This window comes from Schistocerca americana, chromosome 2, assembly GCF_021461395.2.
Source record: "Schistocerca americana isolate TAMUIC-IGC-003095 chromosome 2, iqSchAmer2.1, whole genome shotgun sequence".
Classification (NCBI taxonomy): domain Eukaryota; kingdom Metazoa; phylum Arthropoda; class Insecta; order Orthoptera; family Acrididae; genus Schistocerca; species Schistocerca americana.
The window spans coordinates 655,660,136-655,681,597 of NC_060120.1; the positions used below are offsets into that span (position 1 = coordinate 655,660,136).

General features: G+C 43.5%; 1 protein-coding gene across 1 annotated transcript in view; it reads left to right on the forward strand.

The window, feature by feature from the left end:
- The first annotated feature begins 1,749 nt into the window (after positions 1 to 1,749).
- LOC124594289 (glutamate receptor ionotropic, kainate 2-like) overlaps positions 1,750 to 21,462 on the forward strand; it is a 152,433-nt gene continuing 132,720 nt past the window's right edge. The window contains exons 1-3 of the mRNA XM_047132652.1: positions 1,750 to 1,768; positions 4,314 to 4,501; positions 17,917 to 18,074. Coding sequence (XP_046988608.1) covers positions 1,750 to 1,768; positions 4,314 to 4,501; positions 17,917 to 18,074 — 365 coding nt within the window. The remainder of the gene's footprint in view (positions 1,769 to 4,313; positions 4,502 to 17,916; positions 18,075 to 21,462) is intronic.

Here is a 21,462-nt window from a genome sequence, read left to right on the forward strand (position 1 = left end):
TAAAACTGAAATATGGACGTGAAAATGACAATAAGTGTGTATCTAAGTGGCAAAACTGTCACCACAGCATAACTGTAATAATGGTGCTTCAGCTTTATGTAAATACATATATATTTTCGTCAAATGTTGCCTTACCACTTACAATTGTCCCACTTGTATCTGTGTAGTCACCAACAAATAATTTTTTGTATTTATACAGTGATCTCCAACAGTATGAACATGTCAATGAATGTATAAACACCTGAGGATGGGCACAAGCCCGAAACCGGTCGTGTGACAGATAAATAACCTTTTATTGTGGCTGGAAACGGATATCTTTGTACACCCGATAAAGGAACAGTCACGGAGTTCGACAGCATCCACTATGGATAAAATTCATTTTATGCCATAAGTACCCGTAATTTTCAAAATAATAAAATCGTTTGTAGAAGGCTTTGTCAACAAGACACATTTTCAGTTTCCTTCTCACTTATATTCCCTTGGTAGAGGCCTTACATTACTGAGTAACATTTTCTTCGCAGCGTAAATTATCCTTTATTCAGCCCAAGTAAATTTCGTGAAAGACGATGAAAGATCATTATTTTGTCAAACATTTTAATTATAAACCTCATTAGAGGTTCGTTCATAGACATCATGGAAGTTGATGAGAATTTGAGTTTAGTTTTTAATTTTCAGCAGCTAAGAAGCATGCCGCGGAATTCAGATAAGGCAGTTACAATCTTGAAGGTAATACCCTCGGAGGATGTCCCAGAACTGCAGGCACAGATGAAGACGACGTGAAAGTACACACATTAATACTCGACAACCGGAGACCAAAGCCGCATGGCACTGACGTTATAGGTATATCAGAAGAAAAGAACGCCATACATTTTTTATGAACAACTGACCGAAAATTTCTGCGAGAAGAAAAGAGTTTGATTGCAGATTAAAAAGCTTCCTTCCGTCAACACAGTGAAAGGCGCTTTCAGAATGGGAAAAAGGAAGATTTTTAAGTATAGAGTGTAGAAACAGGCATCATATTCTTAAGATTTTGTATTCCGCGATTTACACCTGTTCTCACATCTAGGGAAATTTATGGTTGGGAAATGTTTTGGGTGCTATGAACACACAGTGACAGTTGTAGATGGATATTTCGCGCATCTTCTAGAACCGCTCATCAGAGATAGAACTACTCGCTAATGAACCGCTTGACGACATGTTTTGTCCATAAAGAGGAACTACGGAAAATAAGGCAGTTTTTTGACAAATAAAAGGACTGTCAGGCGTTACTCCTTGACGTACACAGTCGCCATCATTCAATAATTCTGGTCACTACCACCGAACTACCGACACTGACTGCTCCACAAGCCATTTTCTTACAGGAGATTGGAAAAATGCTCTTTTAAGCACATTTATCATTTAAAGCTTTTCGTATTAGCGTTAAAGACGCATATGTCGTGTGCCCATCAGCATATATTATCATCAAATAGGAAATGAACAGTGAACGTTAACAACAAGGCAGCTTGTACCCCTGATAACAGGCAGTTACCAAAAATGGTTCAAATGGCTCTGAGCACTATGGGACTCAACTGCTGAGGTCATTAGTCCCCTAGAACTTAGAACTAGTTAAACCTAACTAACCTAAGGACATCACAAACATCCATGCCCGAGGCAGGATTCGAACCTGCGACCGTAGCGGTCTTGCGGTTCCAGACTGCAGCGCCTTTAACCGCACGGCCACTTCGGCAGGCAGTTACCGTCACAAGTAGAATGGCCCCTATCTCTACAGGTATTTTTTAAGGTAATTTTTTTTATAGTTGTTCCCAGCTGTGTAAGAAAATGAGATAGCTTTTTAAAAACGCCCTGTACATTATTTATGTGGTTTCTTCGTTGTACTGCAGTTTTTATGAATACATTCTAATTGATTTACTCTTGTGTTTTGTTCAACTATAGTCACTTCGAAAATTTCAAATAGTGTGCCGCCAGGGGCCATAATGTTGCTAGAGTATCAATACGGGTCGGACAGTGCAGGAAGACTCGAACACCACTGCTGAGCTATCGTGTTCCTCAGCTGCGTGGCGTTTCTCGCCGTGTATACAGAGTAACCAGTTCGCAGCGGTGAGGGGCAGTCGCGTTCAGCGTATGTCCGCATTACAGAGCCTTTTGTGCCGCTCTTGGTGTGGGTGAATGTGCACATCTTCACAGTCTAAACCAAACAGTAGTGACAGCGTCTCATTTTTGTTATAATATGCGACTGCGGCGCTTCAAGCGGCTAGTAAGCTACACTTCTGAAAACGGTATCGGATGAATACGAACAGCGTCATCTATATTGAATTATAACGTAGTTTTTGCAATGGGGAGCGACTGTAATAACATAAAAGTCGACAATAACTATAAAATGACACCACATTTGCCTTTTCTTTTGTTACTTAAGCACCCTAGGAAGTGTGGAACGGTACATTACAGAAAAGTTTATTTACGGTTCTCTTGTAACCTACAGATATTTAATGAAGAATCTCGTTTTCTTTTTAAGAACAAAAATGGTGAGTAAACAGTAGAAGACCTGACCTTTTGCAGAAAGACGTCGTATATCTGCTCAACAACGTTAAGTTTTCTTCACTGGACTTCCAGTCAAATGGGTGAATATGGAACGTAGAAAACTTATATTGAATGCAGTGTCTACTTCATTTCACTTGCCAAGTAAGTCACCACAGCTGTAGCGTTAGGGAAAATCACACAGATGTGACAATAAAACGTCGAAACTAATCAAACTTTTTCCCACCACAGAAGAAACCAATTCCAGTATTGTTGCTACATATGAGTCACAAACAGCAAAGATCTTCAACACATTGACTATTGATCCAAAAGCGATTGAAATTACAAAAATATTCGTGCGTTGGAAAGTCGAGTGGAATGCAAGAATATGCGAATCGCTAGACCCAATACGAAATGGTTACGTGTCAAGGGAAGTGCCTATCATAATAACAACAGACAGCAACAGAAACACATTTTCCTCACGCATGAAATATTGTTTATATTCTTTTGATTTTAGCTGTATAAGCTGCAGTTATACACATATTCTAAAGTATTTATTCATGAATAAGTGGTAGCTTATGGCACTGAATCAGTAAGATTCGGCTGTTTTTACATTTACTTCACTATCATTCATGTCTATCGATAATTTACTAGTCCTTAGAGCGCAAAAATGTAATAACTATTTCGTTTATTAAGTAGAAAAATAATTAAATCTTTTGGCTGCTTTCTCGCCACTAGGGGCGCTAGTGTTGATTCAGCCGTCAGACAGTAACATCTTTCCCACCACTGTGTATGTTAGACTGTGCACATGATGCTCATAGCAGTGGTTACATGTTTCTTCATTCATACTGTCTTCGACTTCAACTCTTCAGTAATAATTTAAGTTTATGACTTAATCTGTATTACTTTATCAAGGCAAGCCACGGCTTAAAGTTGTCACCAAAAATCTCGGAAAGTAGTTGACCGATTTTCTTCAAATTTTTACACGATTCTCTAATGAGGATTAGTTTTATTTAAATATCTTTGAGAGTTTTCACATAAAAAATTCGGAAGCAGTACTTTCCAGCACGACCATGTACAAAGCTCTACAGTTTGTCGTTTATCACCATAATGACTGGATTGTAGCAGATGAATCCTGTACGTTTTCAGACACAGACATCACTGCAAAACACGTCAGACACACACACGAGGAATCGCTAATGTGTGGCTGACACAACGTGTAGACAGACATCTGTGGACTGCATGCAAATTCTTAACGCACTCTACGTGGCTGGCGAGCGTACCGGTGTCAGCTGTGGTTTTCCCGTTACATAAAGGACCAGTGTCTAGAAACTGCCGGTGCCATCGTCAAACGCTTTGTACTGTAGGAGAAGCAGCGCCGTAGTCTCGATGACTGAATATTGCTCGTTGAAACAGAGACTGAAGAACGCGTTTCACCGCTGTGATCGTCACGCGATTTGATGCACATTGGTGAAGGAAAGAGTGACTGAGTGAGGTAGATTCGCCACGGAGACCCCTAATAGCAACCACATGTACTAGCAACTTACAGCCGTTGCCAAGGCGAGTTTTTCATTTCGACGTATAACTTAATATTCACCCAAAGTTTCTATTTCCTTTCATGCAGGGTTCACTCTTTTGAAATCGGATACCTCTTTTGGAAGCGTAACTTAGATTTTCTTTTCTAAAAGTGAGCAACCTTCTCGCCAAATTTTAGTACCTTTTTTTCTCAGTCCCTATATTTTAAGTGTAGTATGTTTCTTGTTGGATTGGTTTAGCTTTGTGCGCTGCTGCTGTTGCAGTGTGCAACCTGACGTCTGAGGGCGTGGCCGGCATCATCGGCCCGCGGCAGAGCGCCTCCACGGACATCGTGCGCTCCGTGTGCGACCGGCTGGAGATCCCGCAGATCGTCACCAACTGGGACCCGCGGCCGCCGCTGAGGCGCGCCTACCAGTTCAACCTGCACCCCGACGCCAAGTTCATCGCCCAGGTCAGCGCCGCAGCTCTGGCCCTTGTGTGACGCTCGCTACAGCCCGCGACTGTGCGCTAACGTTAAACATCTGTCACCACTTCAGATGGCTATTAACTGAACGTGGTCACTATGACAAATGACCACTTATATTGTGCCTACCTGCTGAGTTATCGAACGTACACTACTGGCCATTAAAATTGCTACACCACGAAGATGACGTGCTACAGACGCGAAATTTAACCGAAAGGAAGTAGATGCTGTGATATGCAAATGATTAGCTTTTCAGAGCATTCACACAAGGTTGGCGCCGGTGCCGACACCTACAACGTGTTGACATGAGGACAGATTCCAACCGATTTCTCATATACAAACAGCAGTTGACCGGCGTTGTCTGGTGAACCGTTGTTGTGATGCCTCGTGTCAGGAGGAGAAATGTGTACCATCACGTTTCCGACTTTGATAAAGGTCGGATTGTAGCCTATCGCGATTGCGGTTTATCGTATCGCGACATTGCTGCTCGCGTTGGTCGAGATCCAATGACTGTTAGCAGAATATGGAATAGGTGGGTTCAGGAGGGTAATGCGGAAGGCCGTGCTGGACCCCAACGGCCTCGTATCACTAGCAGTCGAGATGACAGGCATCTTATCCGCATGGCTGTAACGGATCGTGCAACCACGTCTCGATCCCTGAGTCAACAGAAGGGGACGTTTTCAGGACAACAATCATCTGCACGAACAGTTCGACGACGTTTGCAGCAGCATGGACTATCAGCTCGGAGACCATGGCTGCGGTTACCCTTGACGCTGCATCACAGACAGGAGCGCCTGCGATGGTGGACTCAACGAAAACCTGGGGGCACGAGTGGCAAAACATCATTCTTTCGGATGAATCCAAGTTCTGTTTACAGCATCATGATGGTTGCATCCGTGTTTGGCGACACCGCGGTGGACGCACATTGGAAGTGTGCATTCGTCATCGCCATACTCGCGTATCACCCGGCGTGATGGCATGCGGTGCCATTGGTTACACGTCTCGGTCACGTCTTGTTCGTACTGACGGCACTTTGAACAGTGGACGTTACATTTCAGATGTGTTAGCACCCGTGGCTCTACCCTTCATTGCCGTCCGGCGTGGCCGAGCGGTTCTAGGCGCTACAGTCTGGAACCGCGCGACCACTAGGGTCGCAGGTTCGAATCCTGCCTCGGGCATGGATGTGTGTGATGTCCTTAGGTTAGTTAGGTTTAAGTAGTTCTGAGTTCTAGGGGACAGATGACCTCAGCAGTTGAGTCCCATAGTGCTCAGAGCCATTTCAACCATTTTTCTACCATTCATTCAATCCTTGCGAAACCGTACATGTCAGCAGGATAATGGACGGCCGCATGTTGCAAGTCCTGTACGGGCCTTTCTGTATACAGAAAATGTTCGACTGCTGCCCTGGCCAGAACATTCTCCAGATCTCTCACCGATTGAAAACGTCTGGTCAATCGTGGCCGAGCAACTGGCTCGTCACAATACACTAGTCACTAGTCTTGATGAACTGTGGTATCGTGTTGAAGCTGCATGGGCAGCTGTACCTGTACACGCCATCCAAGCTCTGTTTGACTCAATGGCCAGGCGTATCAAGGCCGTTATTACGACCAGAGGTGGCTGTTCTGGGTACTCAAAATGGTTCAAATGGCTCTGAGCGCTGTGGGACTCAACTGCTGAGGTCATTAGTGCCCTAGAACTTAGAACTAATTGAACCTAACTAACCTAAGGACATCACAAACATCCATGCCCGAGTCAGGATTCGAACCTGCGACCGTAGCGGTCTTGCGGTTCTAGACTGCAGCGCCTTTAACCGCACGGCCACTTCGGCTGGCTGGGTACTCATTTCTCAGGATCTATGCACCCAAATTGCGCGAAAATGTAATCACATGTCAGTTCTAGTATAATATATTTGTCCAATGAATACCCGTTTATCATCTGCATTTCTTCTTGATGTAGCAATTTTAAAGGCCAGTAGTGTATTAAGATCAGTTAGAAGAATATCTAGCTTTCTTATGAAACTTGTGACACTACATATCATAAATGTTTGATGTACGATCACTAATTTGCTGCATTTTGTTAAACTATATCCCGTACTCAACATCCTTAAGGTCTTTGTTTTTGAGTCATCAGTCTTTTGATTAGGTTGATGTGGCCTGCCACGAATTCCTTTTCCGCGCCAGTCTCTTCCTGTCAAAGTCACACCTGCACCCAACTTCTTCGGTTATTATTTGTTGGATGTGTTCAAACGTCTGTCTTCCCCTATAGTTTTATTCTTTACTGATTTCTCTTGTGCTATGGAGGTATTCCCTGATTTCTTAACACGTATCCTGTCATCCTAATCCTTCTTCTTCTCAGCATTTTCCACATAGTTCCTTTGTCGGTTACAGTAAAATGAGTGATTACCACGCAGCACTAAAAACAGTTCTTGTAATTAACTTGCTTTTAGAAGAAGCCTTTGTTTATGCGATTTTTAATAAATTTGTTTTGCACTGTTGCCGCGGACTATGTTCTCATTGCGCCTCCACCAGCAAGAGGCATATCAAAGTGCTTTCTTGAAATAATGAATAGCCAATCTTCATAATGAATAGCCATAACCTTCACGCATCTGTCCAACTAATTTTTAACATTCTTCTGCAGCACCATTTCTCTTGTGCTTCGATTCTCTTCTTTTCCGGTTTTCCTACATTACATGATACACAATCATACAATCCTGTATTCCAAACGTCTGTCCTGAAAAATTTCTTTCCTATATTGAGTCCATTGTTTGATACTAACAGAATGCTTTTGGACAGGAATGCTCTGTGTTTGTGCTAGTCTACATTTTATGTTCTTCTTACTTCGATGCAGTGCGGCTTAGGCAAAATTTTACCACTTTAATCTGCAATGTAATGGCATCTACCCTTTGGACTTACAACTGTAGTAATCTAAACTACATTGAATATATTAAGTTTACACATCTTAATTAAACTGTATAAATATACTTAAGTTCTATAATTAACAATTAATGAATGAAGTGAAATCAAAATAAAAATGTTGGTAACAGCGAGAATCGATTAATGTTTTTACATGCGTTACTTCAATAGAAAAATAAATACCAATCTTCTTCGCAGAAAAAAATTAGTGCCAACCGAGACTAGCAGTCTAGATCTTTGCCTTTCACGGGCAAGTATTCTACAGAAATTTTTATTTCTTTTGTTTTTTTGTTTAATTTCTCCCCGTTTTATCACGCGCGGTTGCCTTAACAACTTGTTTTTTTTTTTTTTTTTTTTTTTTTTTTTAAAATCACCTATCCAATTAGACATCAAATTCTGATGAATATCTTTAACATATCACACTAAAATATTAAATAAAGTCTACGTAGTTACACATGTTATAGTTAAGTAAATTTTAATTTAAGTAACAACAGCTTCTTTGTCATACCACGAAATAATATTTCTGTTTTACTTGAAAGATGTATAGAGTTAACACTATCCTCGCGTAACATAAAGAAATAGACAGCATAATGAAGAATCTGATTTCCAATCGCCCTCCTGCTCTTTTATCCGGGTACGTCTTTTCGTATGTACATGACATTCATCGATTTTTATCTTCCGGTCATTTGTTCATCACAGTGATAATTTAAGTTCTCCTACTCTGGATATTCCAGCTAGCGGAGGTCATGAAACGTGCTCCATAGGAAGTTAGAGAAACACAGTCGGTACTTCGGATTGCACACGATCTTCAGATGTCGTTCCTGTAAGAAGGTCCAGAAGTCCAACACGTTCTTAGGGCCATCACTAAACAAACAGAGCACTGTCTAGCCTCGAAGCCACATTTCTGCATTCATTTTAGTATCCGTCCACGAAGAATACAGTTCTGGTCCAATGCTGTGCTTCCCATTGGAAGAAAAAAAATCGGGAGATTGTCTGAGCGTCATCGCTACGATAAGAGATTTCGTCGTACATCCATTGACAAGGACTTTGAAGGAGGCATTGAAGAGTAGTATCGTCACGACGTTGATGAATGGCCGTGGGAACTACATGAGCATCAGGTCTTCTGCAAGATAGGTATGGCTCACTCAATCGAAGGTTTGATCAAAATTAACGGGGCAGCTTCTAGATGTTATCGTCCAAGCTGAGCGACATTTGATTGAGTGAGATCATTTGGCGTAATACTCCTCAGAGGTACGCTGCTAATAATCTGATGAATATTTTACAGCAATTAAGGAGCGTCTGTGGGGGAAGTCCCGCATCCATGTGCCGCCTGAGAGGTTGTGTATTGGAGTGATCAAGACCTCCAAAAAAGCTAGCGGTAAGGGTAAGTCAGGAGGAATTAATTTGCGGCAGATAGCAGTCCATCGTGGTGCCAGCGAAAGGTTCTGTAGAATTCAAAGCGAGGCCATCTGGTCTCGGTGATTTATTCACCGTTTCCCTACCAATGCCCTCCAGTATTTCCTCCTCTGTAACTCCTCCATCAGTTATGCTTCTGCCTCTGGTTCAATGGTGCAGAGAATTGTACGAGTAACTTCGGTAATGGCTGCCATATTAGCATCCACTCCAGTGTAAAGTTGACCGTAATGTTCTACAAACTCCTTTCCTATTACTTGTTGCGATGTTTGGTGTCTGTACACGGAATGTACCAGGACTTCTCGTCGTCTTTTGCTTTCGTTGATGTGATACATCGATGGGCGTTCTTCTATAACCCGGTCTAGTGTCCGTGTCTTGACCAATACACTTTCGAAGCGGCGTCACGTGGTGGATAAAATATCGGCCTTCGTTCGTTGTACCATCGCTTGCCGGTCCGGAGAATGCACTTGGTCGGCGCATTCCCATAGCACCATGAAATAGTAGTCCTAGCCAATCAACAATGGGACAGTTACAACAAAAGCTGCTCGAAAATCCCTCAACCTGTATGCCACCACAATACGTAACACGCAATATCAAAGAAAAATACTGACGTGTTGGTGTGAGAAACGTAGCACTCGTAGTGCAGGAAGGGATGACGGTACATAAGCGCATGCACGGTGAAAAACAACCAGCTGTGTCCTTTGTTTGAGTTGACTGTAGCGTGGCTGACCACCATTTCACCATTCAACACTGGTTTCTGGTTATCACGGAGAGAGTGCGACAAAACATGTTTTCATCCATTTGATTTGCGTACAAACATGCATTCGAAGGTAAATGGCGTAATTTTAGTGTGATTTCTGGCTCGCATTTGAAGAGCAATGGAATAATTTTAATGTGATGATTACATTGTGCTGCAGTCCGCCCCCGGTAGCTGAGAGGTGTCGGCACAGTAGCTCAGCGTCGTCGGTGAGAGGGTTAGCTGCCCTCTGTAATAAAAAAACTGAGTTAATCGATCAACAACGAACTTAAACGGGTGTCTTACGACGTCCGTTCCGAGCAGATGCAACGAACAAAAAGCGGTCAAAATGAGATTTTTATTTTTTTTAAAAAAAAAGAGAGGTCAGCGCGACGGACTGTCAGTCCTAAGGGCCCGGGTTCGATTCCCGGCTGGGTCGGAGATTTTCCCCGCTCAGGGACTGGGTGTTGTGTTGTCCTAATCATCATCATTTCATCCCCATCGACTCGCAAGTCGCCGACGTGGCGTCAAATCGAAAGACTTGCACCAGGCGAACGGTCTAACCTCCGGGAGGCCCTAGCCACACGATTTTTTTTTTTTTATTGTGCTGCAACACTATTTCCAAGATAGCAAGTTTCCTACATTGTGTACGTCGTGGTCCCAAATTTTGATGTTAGGTTTATCGCTAATTTCATTTCTGTTACTCCTCATAACTGTCGTCTTCGTTCAGCTTACACTCAATCCATAGTATTTACTCATTAGACACATCCTGCAATTGTCCCTCACTTTCACTGAGGATAGGTGAGTCATCAGCGAGTATTATCATTGTATTCTTTCACCCTGAATTTTAATTCAACTTCTGAATCTTTCTGTTGTTTCCATCATCTCTTCTTCAACGTACAGATTGAACAGTAGGGGCTAAAGACTACATCCCTGTTTTACACCACTTTTTAATGAGAGCACTTCGTTCACGGTCTTCCATTCTTACTTTACCCTCTTGGTTTTTGTAAGTAATCTGTGTTACCCTTCTTTTCGTATAGTTTAGCCCCATTTCCGGAGAATGTCGAACATGTTGTAACATTATAGATGGATAATTCCTGTGATCATATCTCCATTTATTCAGTCTTGCTTCCATAATCAAGTGCGACGTCGGAACTTCCTCTGTGGTGCCTTTACCTTTCCTAAAACCAAACTGGTATCACCTACGAGACTCTAAGCCTTTTTTCGTTCTTTTGAACATTTTTGTCAGCAACTTTGATTCATGATCTGTTAAGCAGATTGGGTGATAGTTCTCTCACATGGCATGGCATGGTGTGGCTGATAGGGGTCTGAAAGTCTGCTGGTACATCTCCAACTCATAGATTATTTAAACCACTTTGAATAATTGTTTGGTTACCACTTACCTCACTGATTTTAGAAATTCCAGAGGAGTTTTATCTATTCCCACCACCTTATCTGATCGCTACTCTTCCAGAGCTCCGTTAAACTCTGACACAAACACTGGATCCCCAGTCCTCCACACTGGTTCCGATTTCTTTTTCTATCACGTTATTTCATGGTTCCTTCCTCTCGTAGAAGCCTTCAGTGTTCTCTTTCCACCAAACTTGTCTCTCTTCTGTATTTAAAAGTAAAATCCCTATGGTAAACTCGATGTTGAAGCCTATGTTTTTAACTTCATCAAAAATTACTTTGACTTTTGTATATGCTGGAACAGTTCTCCTGACGACCATTTCCTTTTCGATTCTTACGCATTTTTCCTGCAACCATTTAGCTTTAGTTTCCCTGTGCTTCCTATTCATTTCGATTGTAAGTGTTCTATATTGCTATATTTCTTGCTTTCACTTAAAAGTTTCGTAGTTCTATCTTTTGTCAATCATTTGAAGTATCTGTTACCCTGGGTTTCTTCGCAGTTACCTTGCCTGTACTTATATTTCTCGATCTATCTTCTGTGGTTGCCATTTTTGGAGATTTCCATTGGTCTTCAATTGAATTGGCTATTGTGGTATTTATTATCGCAGTATCTACAGCCTTAGAGAGCGTTAAACACACTTCCTTAGTACTTCAGTATCCAACTCATTCCCTCATTGATTATTCTTGATCATTCTCGTAAACTTCAATCTAATCCTCATCATTACTGAATCGTGATCTTGGTCTGTATCTGCTCCTGGGTATCCACTGAAATCCAATACCTGATTTCGGAACCACTATCTGACCATGATGTAATCCAGCAGGGATCTTCTCATGTTTCTAAGCCTTTTCCAAATGTACCTCCTCCTTCTGTCATTTTTGAACTGTGTATTAACTGTTACTAACTGAAATTTAACACAAAACTCAATCAGTCATTATCCTTTTACATTCCTACTATGGAGCCAATATTCGCTTTTAAAACCAACTTTAGCTTCGTTCCTCACTACGCCTCACTACGATGTTCCAGTCCCTCATGATTATTAAATTTTCATCTGTCTTTATGTGCTGAATTTCACTTTCAGTATTCTCATATACTTTTCCCATCTCTTAACCTTCTGCTTGTGACGTTGTAAGGTGTCAGACAAATAACAAACCTTCCGCTGAATTCCTGAAACAATTCCAGTTAAATTGATACGTCATAAGACATAGTTACATAAAAATGTACGAATTTTTTTGGTATGAAAATTGAATAGACAAGCCAACATCTCGTGAATATAAACCACTAACACTCACACTAGGAACTGCAAGCAAGTAATTTTCCAGACCCAAGCTAAGAGGCGCAGTTCTGAGGAAAGGAGAATTTTACAACAGCAATGCCTGTCCACTGTTTGGCTGAAACCTTCACAGTGGGACATCCAGTGTACACAATGAGGCGCCATAGCCACAGTGCACGCCGCTGGCCCAAGCCACCCTTGTTCTTCCATTTTGCAAAGACCATTCAGAAAGCCTTTGTGCAGGTACATGGCTGGAGATGACAGATAAACGTCCGGAGAAACCCAACTCAAAACATTGGTGACTCACCATAGCCAAATGTCTTAAAACCCACATGCAAAAAGCTGTTTATCTCAGTATTATGTAGCAAAAGCTTAAGTCTGTCCTATGAAAGAAGCGACGCCTTTGATAGGTCACAGAAACTCTAGTGGATGGAGCTGTAACAAGTACAAATGCCCTGATTGGCCAGAAAGAAAAAGCGTGGCCACCGGCTTTGATATAGGCAAAATGCAGACAGAAAAATTCGCTCTTTTCTTGCATCAAACCATCGAGTGTTTGAGCAAGGCGAGTCACGCCACACCGAGACGATTGCGAGAGTAATTATGTGTTGTTCACAGGCTCATCTTAACTCTTAAGGAGTTAAACTGCAAAGTATCCCAGTATGGAGAATTGCACCGCTTACTGACAGTTAAGGCATGCGAGTGATTTGAGGGCAACGACGTATGTACTGTTTCAGCCAAATAGTATGTACCATGCCAATAAACTTAGATAGGGAACAACTAGGAGTCTCGGCTTCACCGAAGATGTAGGGAGTGTGTCAGACTGGTGTTTAACAGCGGATAGAGATTTAGGATTGATTCTCAGGTTCACAGCTCGCGCCAACAGCAGCCACTGCCGCCGCCGACGAAAGGTAAACACGCGCGCTCGCGTTACGCCAGCAAGTGATATTCAACTGACACTCAGAACTACGGTAATCTCCGTCTCTCCTATTTTTTTCGTACTTCCAATCATGACCTGTAGTTAAACATATTCATGATTGTCGAGCTTAATTGAAAGGGAAATACGTGATATATACGATCTAGCGATAAGGATTGATCAGCCACTGCAGAGTGCTTTATACTCTGAAGGTATTGAACTGTTTTAATTGTGCAATTATATTTGAAGTGATATTTACGTACCATATACAGATCCTATTTAGTTTTTGGTATTTTCATTGTGCATTTTAGCGTAACTGATTTCTTTGACCCCAACTGTATTTAATTTGTTTGTATTTTATCGACTCCCAGACATGGTCATCAACCCTCTTACTATTAAACCTTCGAATAGTTAGCAATTTGGCTTCACAGTTGTGAACACCCAATATCAACATTTTACCATCCTGTACTTATTACAACTAATTACTATGTCATAAAATCATACTTAGAGTAAAAATAAACTGTAACAATGAAAATCTGAGATTTTAATTTTTTTCTAACATAAACTTATGCCTGAACCCATACACTATTTTCTGTTAGCGATAACGTTTCCTTTACAGGGAGTCTAGTGCAACCGACGTTGAGATCGTTATCTGATTACATCACTGTCCATACTGCTGCACTCTTCTGAGCTCTGCATGGTGAGCTGTTATCTCCCTACCTTGCTGGCTGTAGGTTCAAGTCAAATTCCTAAAACACTCACAGAGCATCCCTGCGCAACTGTGGTAGGAGGGTAGATCAGAAGCAGTCTCACACATGTTAGCACGTCGGCATGTATACCTGAACTATTGTTGTTGTTGTTGTTTTGTTGTCGATCCTGATGAAAATAAACCTATCACTGATGTGTCAATAGTAAGCCTATGGTCTGTCTTTGTATTCATGACAAATCCTTCTCCAGTACAAACTTTTATGCTGCTGTTAATATTACCCTATATTCGTCTGACCAGCTATCCTTCTTTCTATTTTTCTTCGCTGACAACCACTATATCTAGACTAAGCCTTTGGATTTCCCTTTTTAGATTTTACATCATACCTAGTGCATTCAGATTTCTGAGATGGTTCAGATGGCTCTAAGCACTATTGGACTTAACATCTGATGTCATCAGTCTCCTAGAACTTAGAACTACTTAAACCTAACTAACCTAAGGACATCACACACATCCATTCCCGAGGCGGGATTCGAACCTGCGACCCCAGCGGTCGCGCGGTTCCAGACTGTAGCGCCTAGAACCGCTCGGCCACAACGGCCGGCTCAGATTTCTGACATTACATGCTCTGACTCGTAGAATATTTCCTTTTCGTTGGTTCTTCAATCTTTTTCTCGTTGGTAGTCCACACCCGGATATCCAAATGGGGCAATCTTTTGCCAATGGAGAGATCATCATTCTACATTTCCAATTACAGCCCACATAACTTATGGATACACATTAGGCGTTTCCATTACCTTCCGCATCCTCAAGCCACTGATCACTGCTGATTCTCTCGCATTTTAGTGACGGTTTTCCATCCGAAATGCGAGAGGGTGTTGCGGAAATCTATCCGATCTGCTGCCTCCTTTAACACGCTAATAAGCAGTAAGAGGGTGAATTCCTTTAGCAAAAGTGCTTGGCGGCCATTGCTGATGATTTTTATTCAAGTTTTAAGCAGTGGTTGGGATCGAACCAGACGTTCTTGTTTCACTAGTCAAAGATGCTGTGGCGGTTATCTTTAATCAAATGACTTACTTTCGCGATGTCAAGGAGAACATTCGAGGGCCTTCGAAAGTCCCATCGACAACGAGATCATGAAAGACTCGGAATCTGAATCATGCAGAGCATATGGGGAACGCACTGAGAAGATAAACCGCAAGCCCAGCAACCACCACAAGGGACTCGTCCAGCCTCTGCACTGATCCTTGTTAGAAAAGGATTGGGCTGGCTGTAGACCTCTTGATTTAATTCTGGACTCCACTGCATGTCAACTGTTTCAGATGTCCCATTGAGAGATCTGTATAAACGACTTAGAAGACAATCTGAGGAACCCTCGTAGACTGTTTATAGATGATACTGTCATTTACCATCTACAAAACTTGTTACAAGCTCAAAACCAAGTAGAAAATGATTTAGACAAGATATCTGTATGACGAGAAAAGCGGCAATTGACTCTAATGAAGGATAAATGAGAGGTCATTCAAATTAGAACTAAAAGGAATCCATTACATTTCGGTTACACAGGAATCTAAAGCCAATCAGTTCAACTAAATACCTGGGAATTGCAATTATGGATAAGTAAAACTGAAACGATCGCATAGATAATGGGAAGGCAAACCAAAGACTGCTTTTTGCTGTCGGAACATTTAGAAGTTGTTACAGGTCTACTAAAGGGACTGTCAATGCTGCGATTTTCCATCTTCTACTAAAGCACTGCTAAACGGTGTGGGATCCTTCCAAGGCAGGACAGACAGGCGACACCGAAGAAGTCGAAAGGAAGGCAGGTGGCTTTGTATTATCACGAAATGTGGTGGATATGATAAGCGAGTTGGGGCAACAATCATTGAAACAAAGGCGTTTTTCATTACAGCGAGACCTTTTCACGAAATTCCATTCACCAACTTTCTCCTCTGAATGCGAAAATATTTCATTGACGCCATACTACACAGGAAGAATAATCATCATAAAAAACAAGAGCAATCAGAGCTCGCCCCGGATGATTTAAGTGTTAATATTTCCCAGGCGCAATTTGCGATTAGAATGATAGGGGAATAGTTCGGTGAACCCTCTGCCAGGCACTTTAGTGTGATTTGCAATCACGTATCTGGAGATGAATAAAGGGCTATCAAAAAGTTTTCGTTCAAAGTCCGTACAGTCTAATATCGATGCGCCAATCAGGCAAAATCGCTGTGAACATTGACGCAATCATCACTTCGACACATCAGGTTGAAGATACCCTTTTGATAAAACACTGTGTCGTGCTGAGTGAAGATGTCCATAACTGCCTGCTGCACATTCTCATCCGAGAGGAAGCGTCATCCCTTCAAGGCCTTTCTAAGGGACCGAACACGTGTTGCACTAAGTGATCAAAAGTATCCGGATACCTGGCTGAAAATGACTTACATGTTCGTGGCGCCCTCCATCGGTAATGCTGGAATTCAGTATGGTGTTGGCCCACTTTTAACCTTGACGACAGCTTCCAATCTCGCAGGCATACGTTCAATCAGGTGCTGCATTTTGGCAGCCCATTCTTCACGGAGTGCTGCACTGAGGAGAGGTATCGATGTCGGTCGGTGAAGCCAGAAGGTGATTAAAACATCAATGTAGGCCTGTGCTGTGATAGTGCCACGCAAAACAACAAGGGGTGAAAGCCCTCTCGATGAAAAACAAGACCACACCATAATTTACCCTCCGAATTTTACTGTTGGCGCTACACGCACTGGCAGATGACGCTCATAGGGCATTCGCCATACCAACACCCTGCCATGGGATCAGCATATTGTGCGCCACATTACGCTCCTTACAGCAAGCGAGGCGTCGCTTGGCATTTACCATTGTGATGTGTGGCTTATGAGCAGCCACTCGACCATGAAATCCAATTTTTGTCACCTCCCACTTAACTGCCATAGTACTTGCAGTGGATCCTGATTCAGTTTGGAATTCCTGTGTGATGGTCTGGATAGATGTCTGCCTATTACACATTACGACGCTCTTCAACTGTCGGCGGTCTCTGTCAGCCAACAGACGAGGTCAGCCTGTACGCTTTTGTGCTGTACGTGTCGCTTCACGTTTCCACTTCACTATCACATCGGAAACAGTGGACCTAGGGATATTTAGGAGTGTGGAAATCTCGCGTACAGACGTATGACACAAGTTACACCCAATCACCTGACCACATTCGAAGTCCGTGAGTTCCGCAGAGCGCCCCATTCTGCTCTCTGACGATGTCTAGTGACTACTGAGGTCGCTGATACGAAGTACCTGGCAGTAGGTGGCAGCACAATGCACCTAATATGGAAAACGTATGTTTTTGGGGGTGTCAGGATACTTTTGATAGCCGGCCGGTGTGGCAGAGCGGTTCTAGGCGCTTCAGTCTGGAACCGCGCGACTGTTACGGTCGCAGGTTCGAATCCTCACTCGGGCATGGATGTGTGTGATGTCCTTAGGTTAGTTAGGTTTAAGTAGTTATAAGTTCTAGAGGACTGATGACCTCAGATTTTAAGTTCCATAGTGCTCAGAGCCATTTTTTGATACTTTTGACCACATAGTGTAATTACCTGATGAGAGATAAGGACTACAGGGTGGGTGCTTGAGTTGGCGTAACTTGTGCGGTAAGCCATTTACGATAACTTGGTGCACCATTCCACACCGGTGTTTTTCGACAGACATGCAGCCCCATGCACATTCTTCATTCCCCGATTGATATATGCCGGTGTTCATCCTTTGGCAGCCAAGAAAAGAATAACAGCACGTTGGCCAAAGTTCACGTTTCCGCATTTACTGCACGCACGCCGGAAAGATACGAATGTGACACCAATACCTTACTTACATGTTGGTGCTTATACACCCGCATCGCAGTAAGGATTCGTTGCTTGTACGCTGCAATAACGCCTTCAAACGGAAACTTTTTGATCGCTATTTGTAGATGTGCTGTCATTTCTTTATTTTGCTTGTCCTGGAGACTACGTAGTGTAGATAGACAGCAGCTGTGTTGCCACAGGCGCTGGTGGACGTGCTGCGCGAGCTGAAGTGGCGGTCCTACACGGTGCTGTACCAGGGCGACGAGTCGCTGGTGCGCCTGCGCAGTGTGCTCCAGGAGAGGGAGCCCCGGGATCCGCCCGTCGCCGTCCGACAGCTCAGCCAAGACGGCGACCACAGGTATGTCAACAAGGGCCCCACTGGCAAGCTATCAGATAGCAAGCAAGGAAGGAAGATTGTAATTTAGTGGTCCGGCAGCGACAGAGTCATTAGAAACTGGGTAAAAGCTGCACTGGGGGAAAGAAGAGGAAGAAAGCAGCCGACCCCTTTCGAGGGATTTAGGGATATAACGAGAACCCTCAGTCTGGATGGCAGGGTGGATATTCGCACCACCTTTCTGCCGAATACGACTCCAGAGTCTAACCACTGTGCCACCGTGCTCGGTCAAGCTTTCAGTTGTTCTTGCACACATTTACTCAGTGGTGTGACAGAGGAAGCTTGTGGTTGGGTGGTTGGTTTGTGAGGGTTGAAGGGACCAGACTACAAAGACCATCAGTCCCTTTTCCACGATCATGAAAAACACCCACAAGGAACAGAAACAAGCAACTGAGATGACAAGGGATGACACAGAACAAGAAAGACATAGACAAAGACCAGAAAACAGGAATTAAAAACACACAGAGTGTTACAATGGTTGGCCCACCATGGAAACAAGAAAAGGAAAAGCCAACCATCAAGAGAGACACTAAAAAGCCCAATCTAAAACAGTTGGCCAAAGGCTAGACTCAATACAAAAGAAAGAGACAAACCCTCAGATCGAGCGATAAAAGTCTACTGCACGATTAAAACTCCAAACTAAGCCTGCCCTTGTAACAACATCCGTTAAAAGTGTATGGAGCGTATCAGGGAGCGCAAACGTCTGCCTGAGTGTCGTTGAAAGTGGACAGTCCAACAAGATGTGGACCACTGTCAATGCTGAACCACAGCGACGGAGAGGTGGGTCCTTGCGGCGCAATAAATAACCGTGCGTCAGCGTGGTTTGGCCAATGTGCACCCGGCAGAGTACAACAGAGCCCTTGCGAGAGGCCCACAAGGAGAAGCGCCACACACCGGTAGTCTCCTTGACGATCCGAAGTTTGCTGGGTGAAGGCAGGGTGCGCCATTCATCAACCTAGTTACCAAGGACCTTCTGCCGAAAACTGAACGGAGATCACACTCCGAAAGGCCAATCTCCAAAGCAGTTGCACCGACTGCCGTTTGGCCAGCGTGTCAACACGTTGACTACCCGGGATGCCTAATGACCGGGGGTCCACAAAAAACCCACGGAGCGGCCTCCTCGGGCAAGAGTATGAATGGACTCCTGTATAGCCATCACCAGACGACCAGACGAGAGTGAGGAAAACACTGGTCGCTAGCTCGTAAACCGCTCAAGGAGTCACTGCAGATAACGAAGTCACAGCGGGAGCGGATATACTCAAGGGCGCGAGAGATGGCGACCATTTCGCAGTGAAAACCCTGCGGCCAGCCGGCAATGAGCTTGTGTTACCTAATGGTTCGTTGCAAAATAATTCGATGTTGATGTGACAGACACGTAAAGTTTCTGGTACTGTAGAAATGAAATTTGAAACAAATCAACCACTCATTACGACCTGTCTCCTATGGTATCATATATATTTGAGCAGATAACCAATATCTGCAAAAGAAATCATGTGATAAAAACTCATCATACAAAACTGACACACATTTCTTATAACATTGTTCGACATCTGTTCTGTTACTGAACAAAATCAAAATATGGATGACTGGACAGAGATCTGAACCATTGTTCTCTCGAAGACTTGAGCAGTGTGCTAACCACTGTGCCACCTCGATTGGTTGCGCAAGAGTAAGAAATTAATATGCACCTCTCTGCAGTAATAAACAATAGCGATAATAGCTCAGCTGTGGATCGTGGATCGGTACAGACTACGTTGAAGTACGTTGCAAATTATCGGAATGCCCCCAAACCTCCCAGCCATTTAGTACAAATTACTGCTATATCACCGTTGTACAGCATTGTCTCTATCATCTGCTGCATTTCCTCATTGCCAGCATGGTGGCTCCACACCCTCAGCGTTGTGATGTATCCTCTACCGCACTGCACGGCAATGTGTGTCTTTCGCAGATGGCACGACGACTATAATCAGCTAGAGCCCATCGCAGGCAAGCGAAATACGCTCACAACTAACTCCGCAAGTTAACGATATGTTCATCCACTCTCAAGTGGATTTACGTATCCCTGTTTCTCGAGCCGGCCGACGTGGCCGTGCGGTTAAAGCCGCTGCAGTCTGGAACCGAAAGACCGCTACGGTCGCAGGTTCGATTCCTGCCTCGGGCATGGATGTTTGTGATGTCCTTAGGTTAGTTAGGTTTAACTAGTTCTAAGTTCTAGGGGACTAATGACCTCAGCAGTTGAGTCCCATAGTGCTCAGAGCCAATTGAACCATTGAACCTGTTTCTCGCAGAAACCAAACAAACTACGTTCATTTGGATTCGTCTCAACTTATAGCATCGCACTATTGTTTGTTAACATACGTGGCCACAATATATCCATCCATATTTTTAATGGTTTACCATAAAAAAGATTGTCTGTGCATGATTACTCTTGGTAGGTACAATTTCAAATTCAGCCAATGAAAATAAACTATCACATCAGAGCACAGCCATTTGCGTTGTCTCATTTTTTTCCCACCTCCGACTCATCCCGTACTTTAGGGCGATGTGAGTGCGCACCCTAGCTGCATGACACCTCTGGGAAGCAACAGCCCCCTTTCCTCGAGCGCAATATTAGCGGAAGTCCAACTGAACCTTGCGGTTGTGCAGCGTTTTTAAGCCACAATTAACACACAGTTGGTTAGAGGTCAAATAAATACTAAAAAAAAAAATTAACGCACAGCCAGTATTCAACCCCCATTTCCCTCAGAGATTCGATGAAGAGATTAGTTGAATTGTTTACCCACCTAAAATGAGGCAAATATCTAATAAAATTTGTGATAAGGTCTTATGGGACCAAACTACTTTGGTCATCGGTCCCTAAGCCTACACACTATTTAAGCTAACTTAAACTAACTTACGCTATGGACAACACACACTTCCATGCCCGAGGGAGGACTCGAACCTTCGACGGTGGGTGGGGAGGGGTGGGAGGGGGGGGGGTGGCGCACGGACCGTGGCAAGGCGCCCTAGACGGCGCGGCTACCCCGCGCGGCAAATATCTAAGATAGGCGGATGTGAATGAACGATCGAAGAAGGCTATGATAACGACATGCCTTATATCCATATCGTTATGAGGTTTCCTATTCGGCTTGACAATGCGCCCGCTATAAATCAGAACAACTAATGAGAATGAAATGGATGGGCGATATCCACTCCCATGACAATACCGTCACGAAGAGCGCAAGGCAGAAAGGTATGCAGAACTGACAAACGCTCTTCCCACAACTAAAGACAGCCGCACTAAATTGTAATTTGTCGCAGTTTTTCCATCTTATGTCGAGTACCTTATTCTGAGCAAGGGTGGCCTATAGAC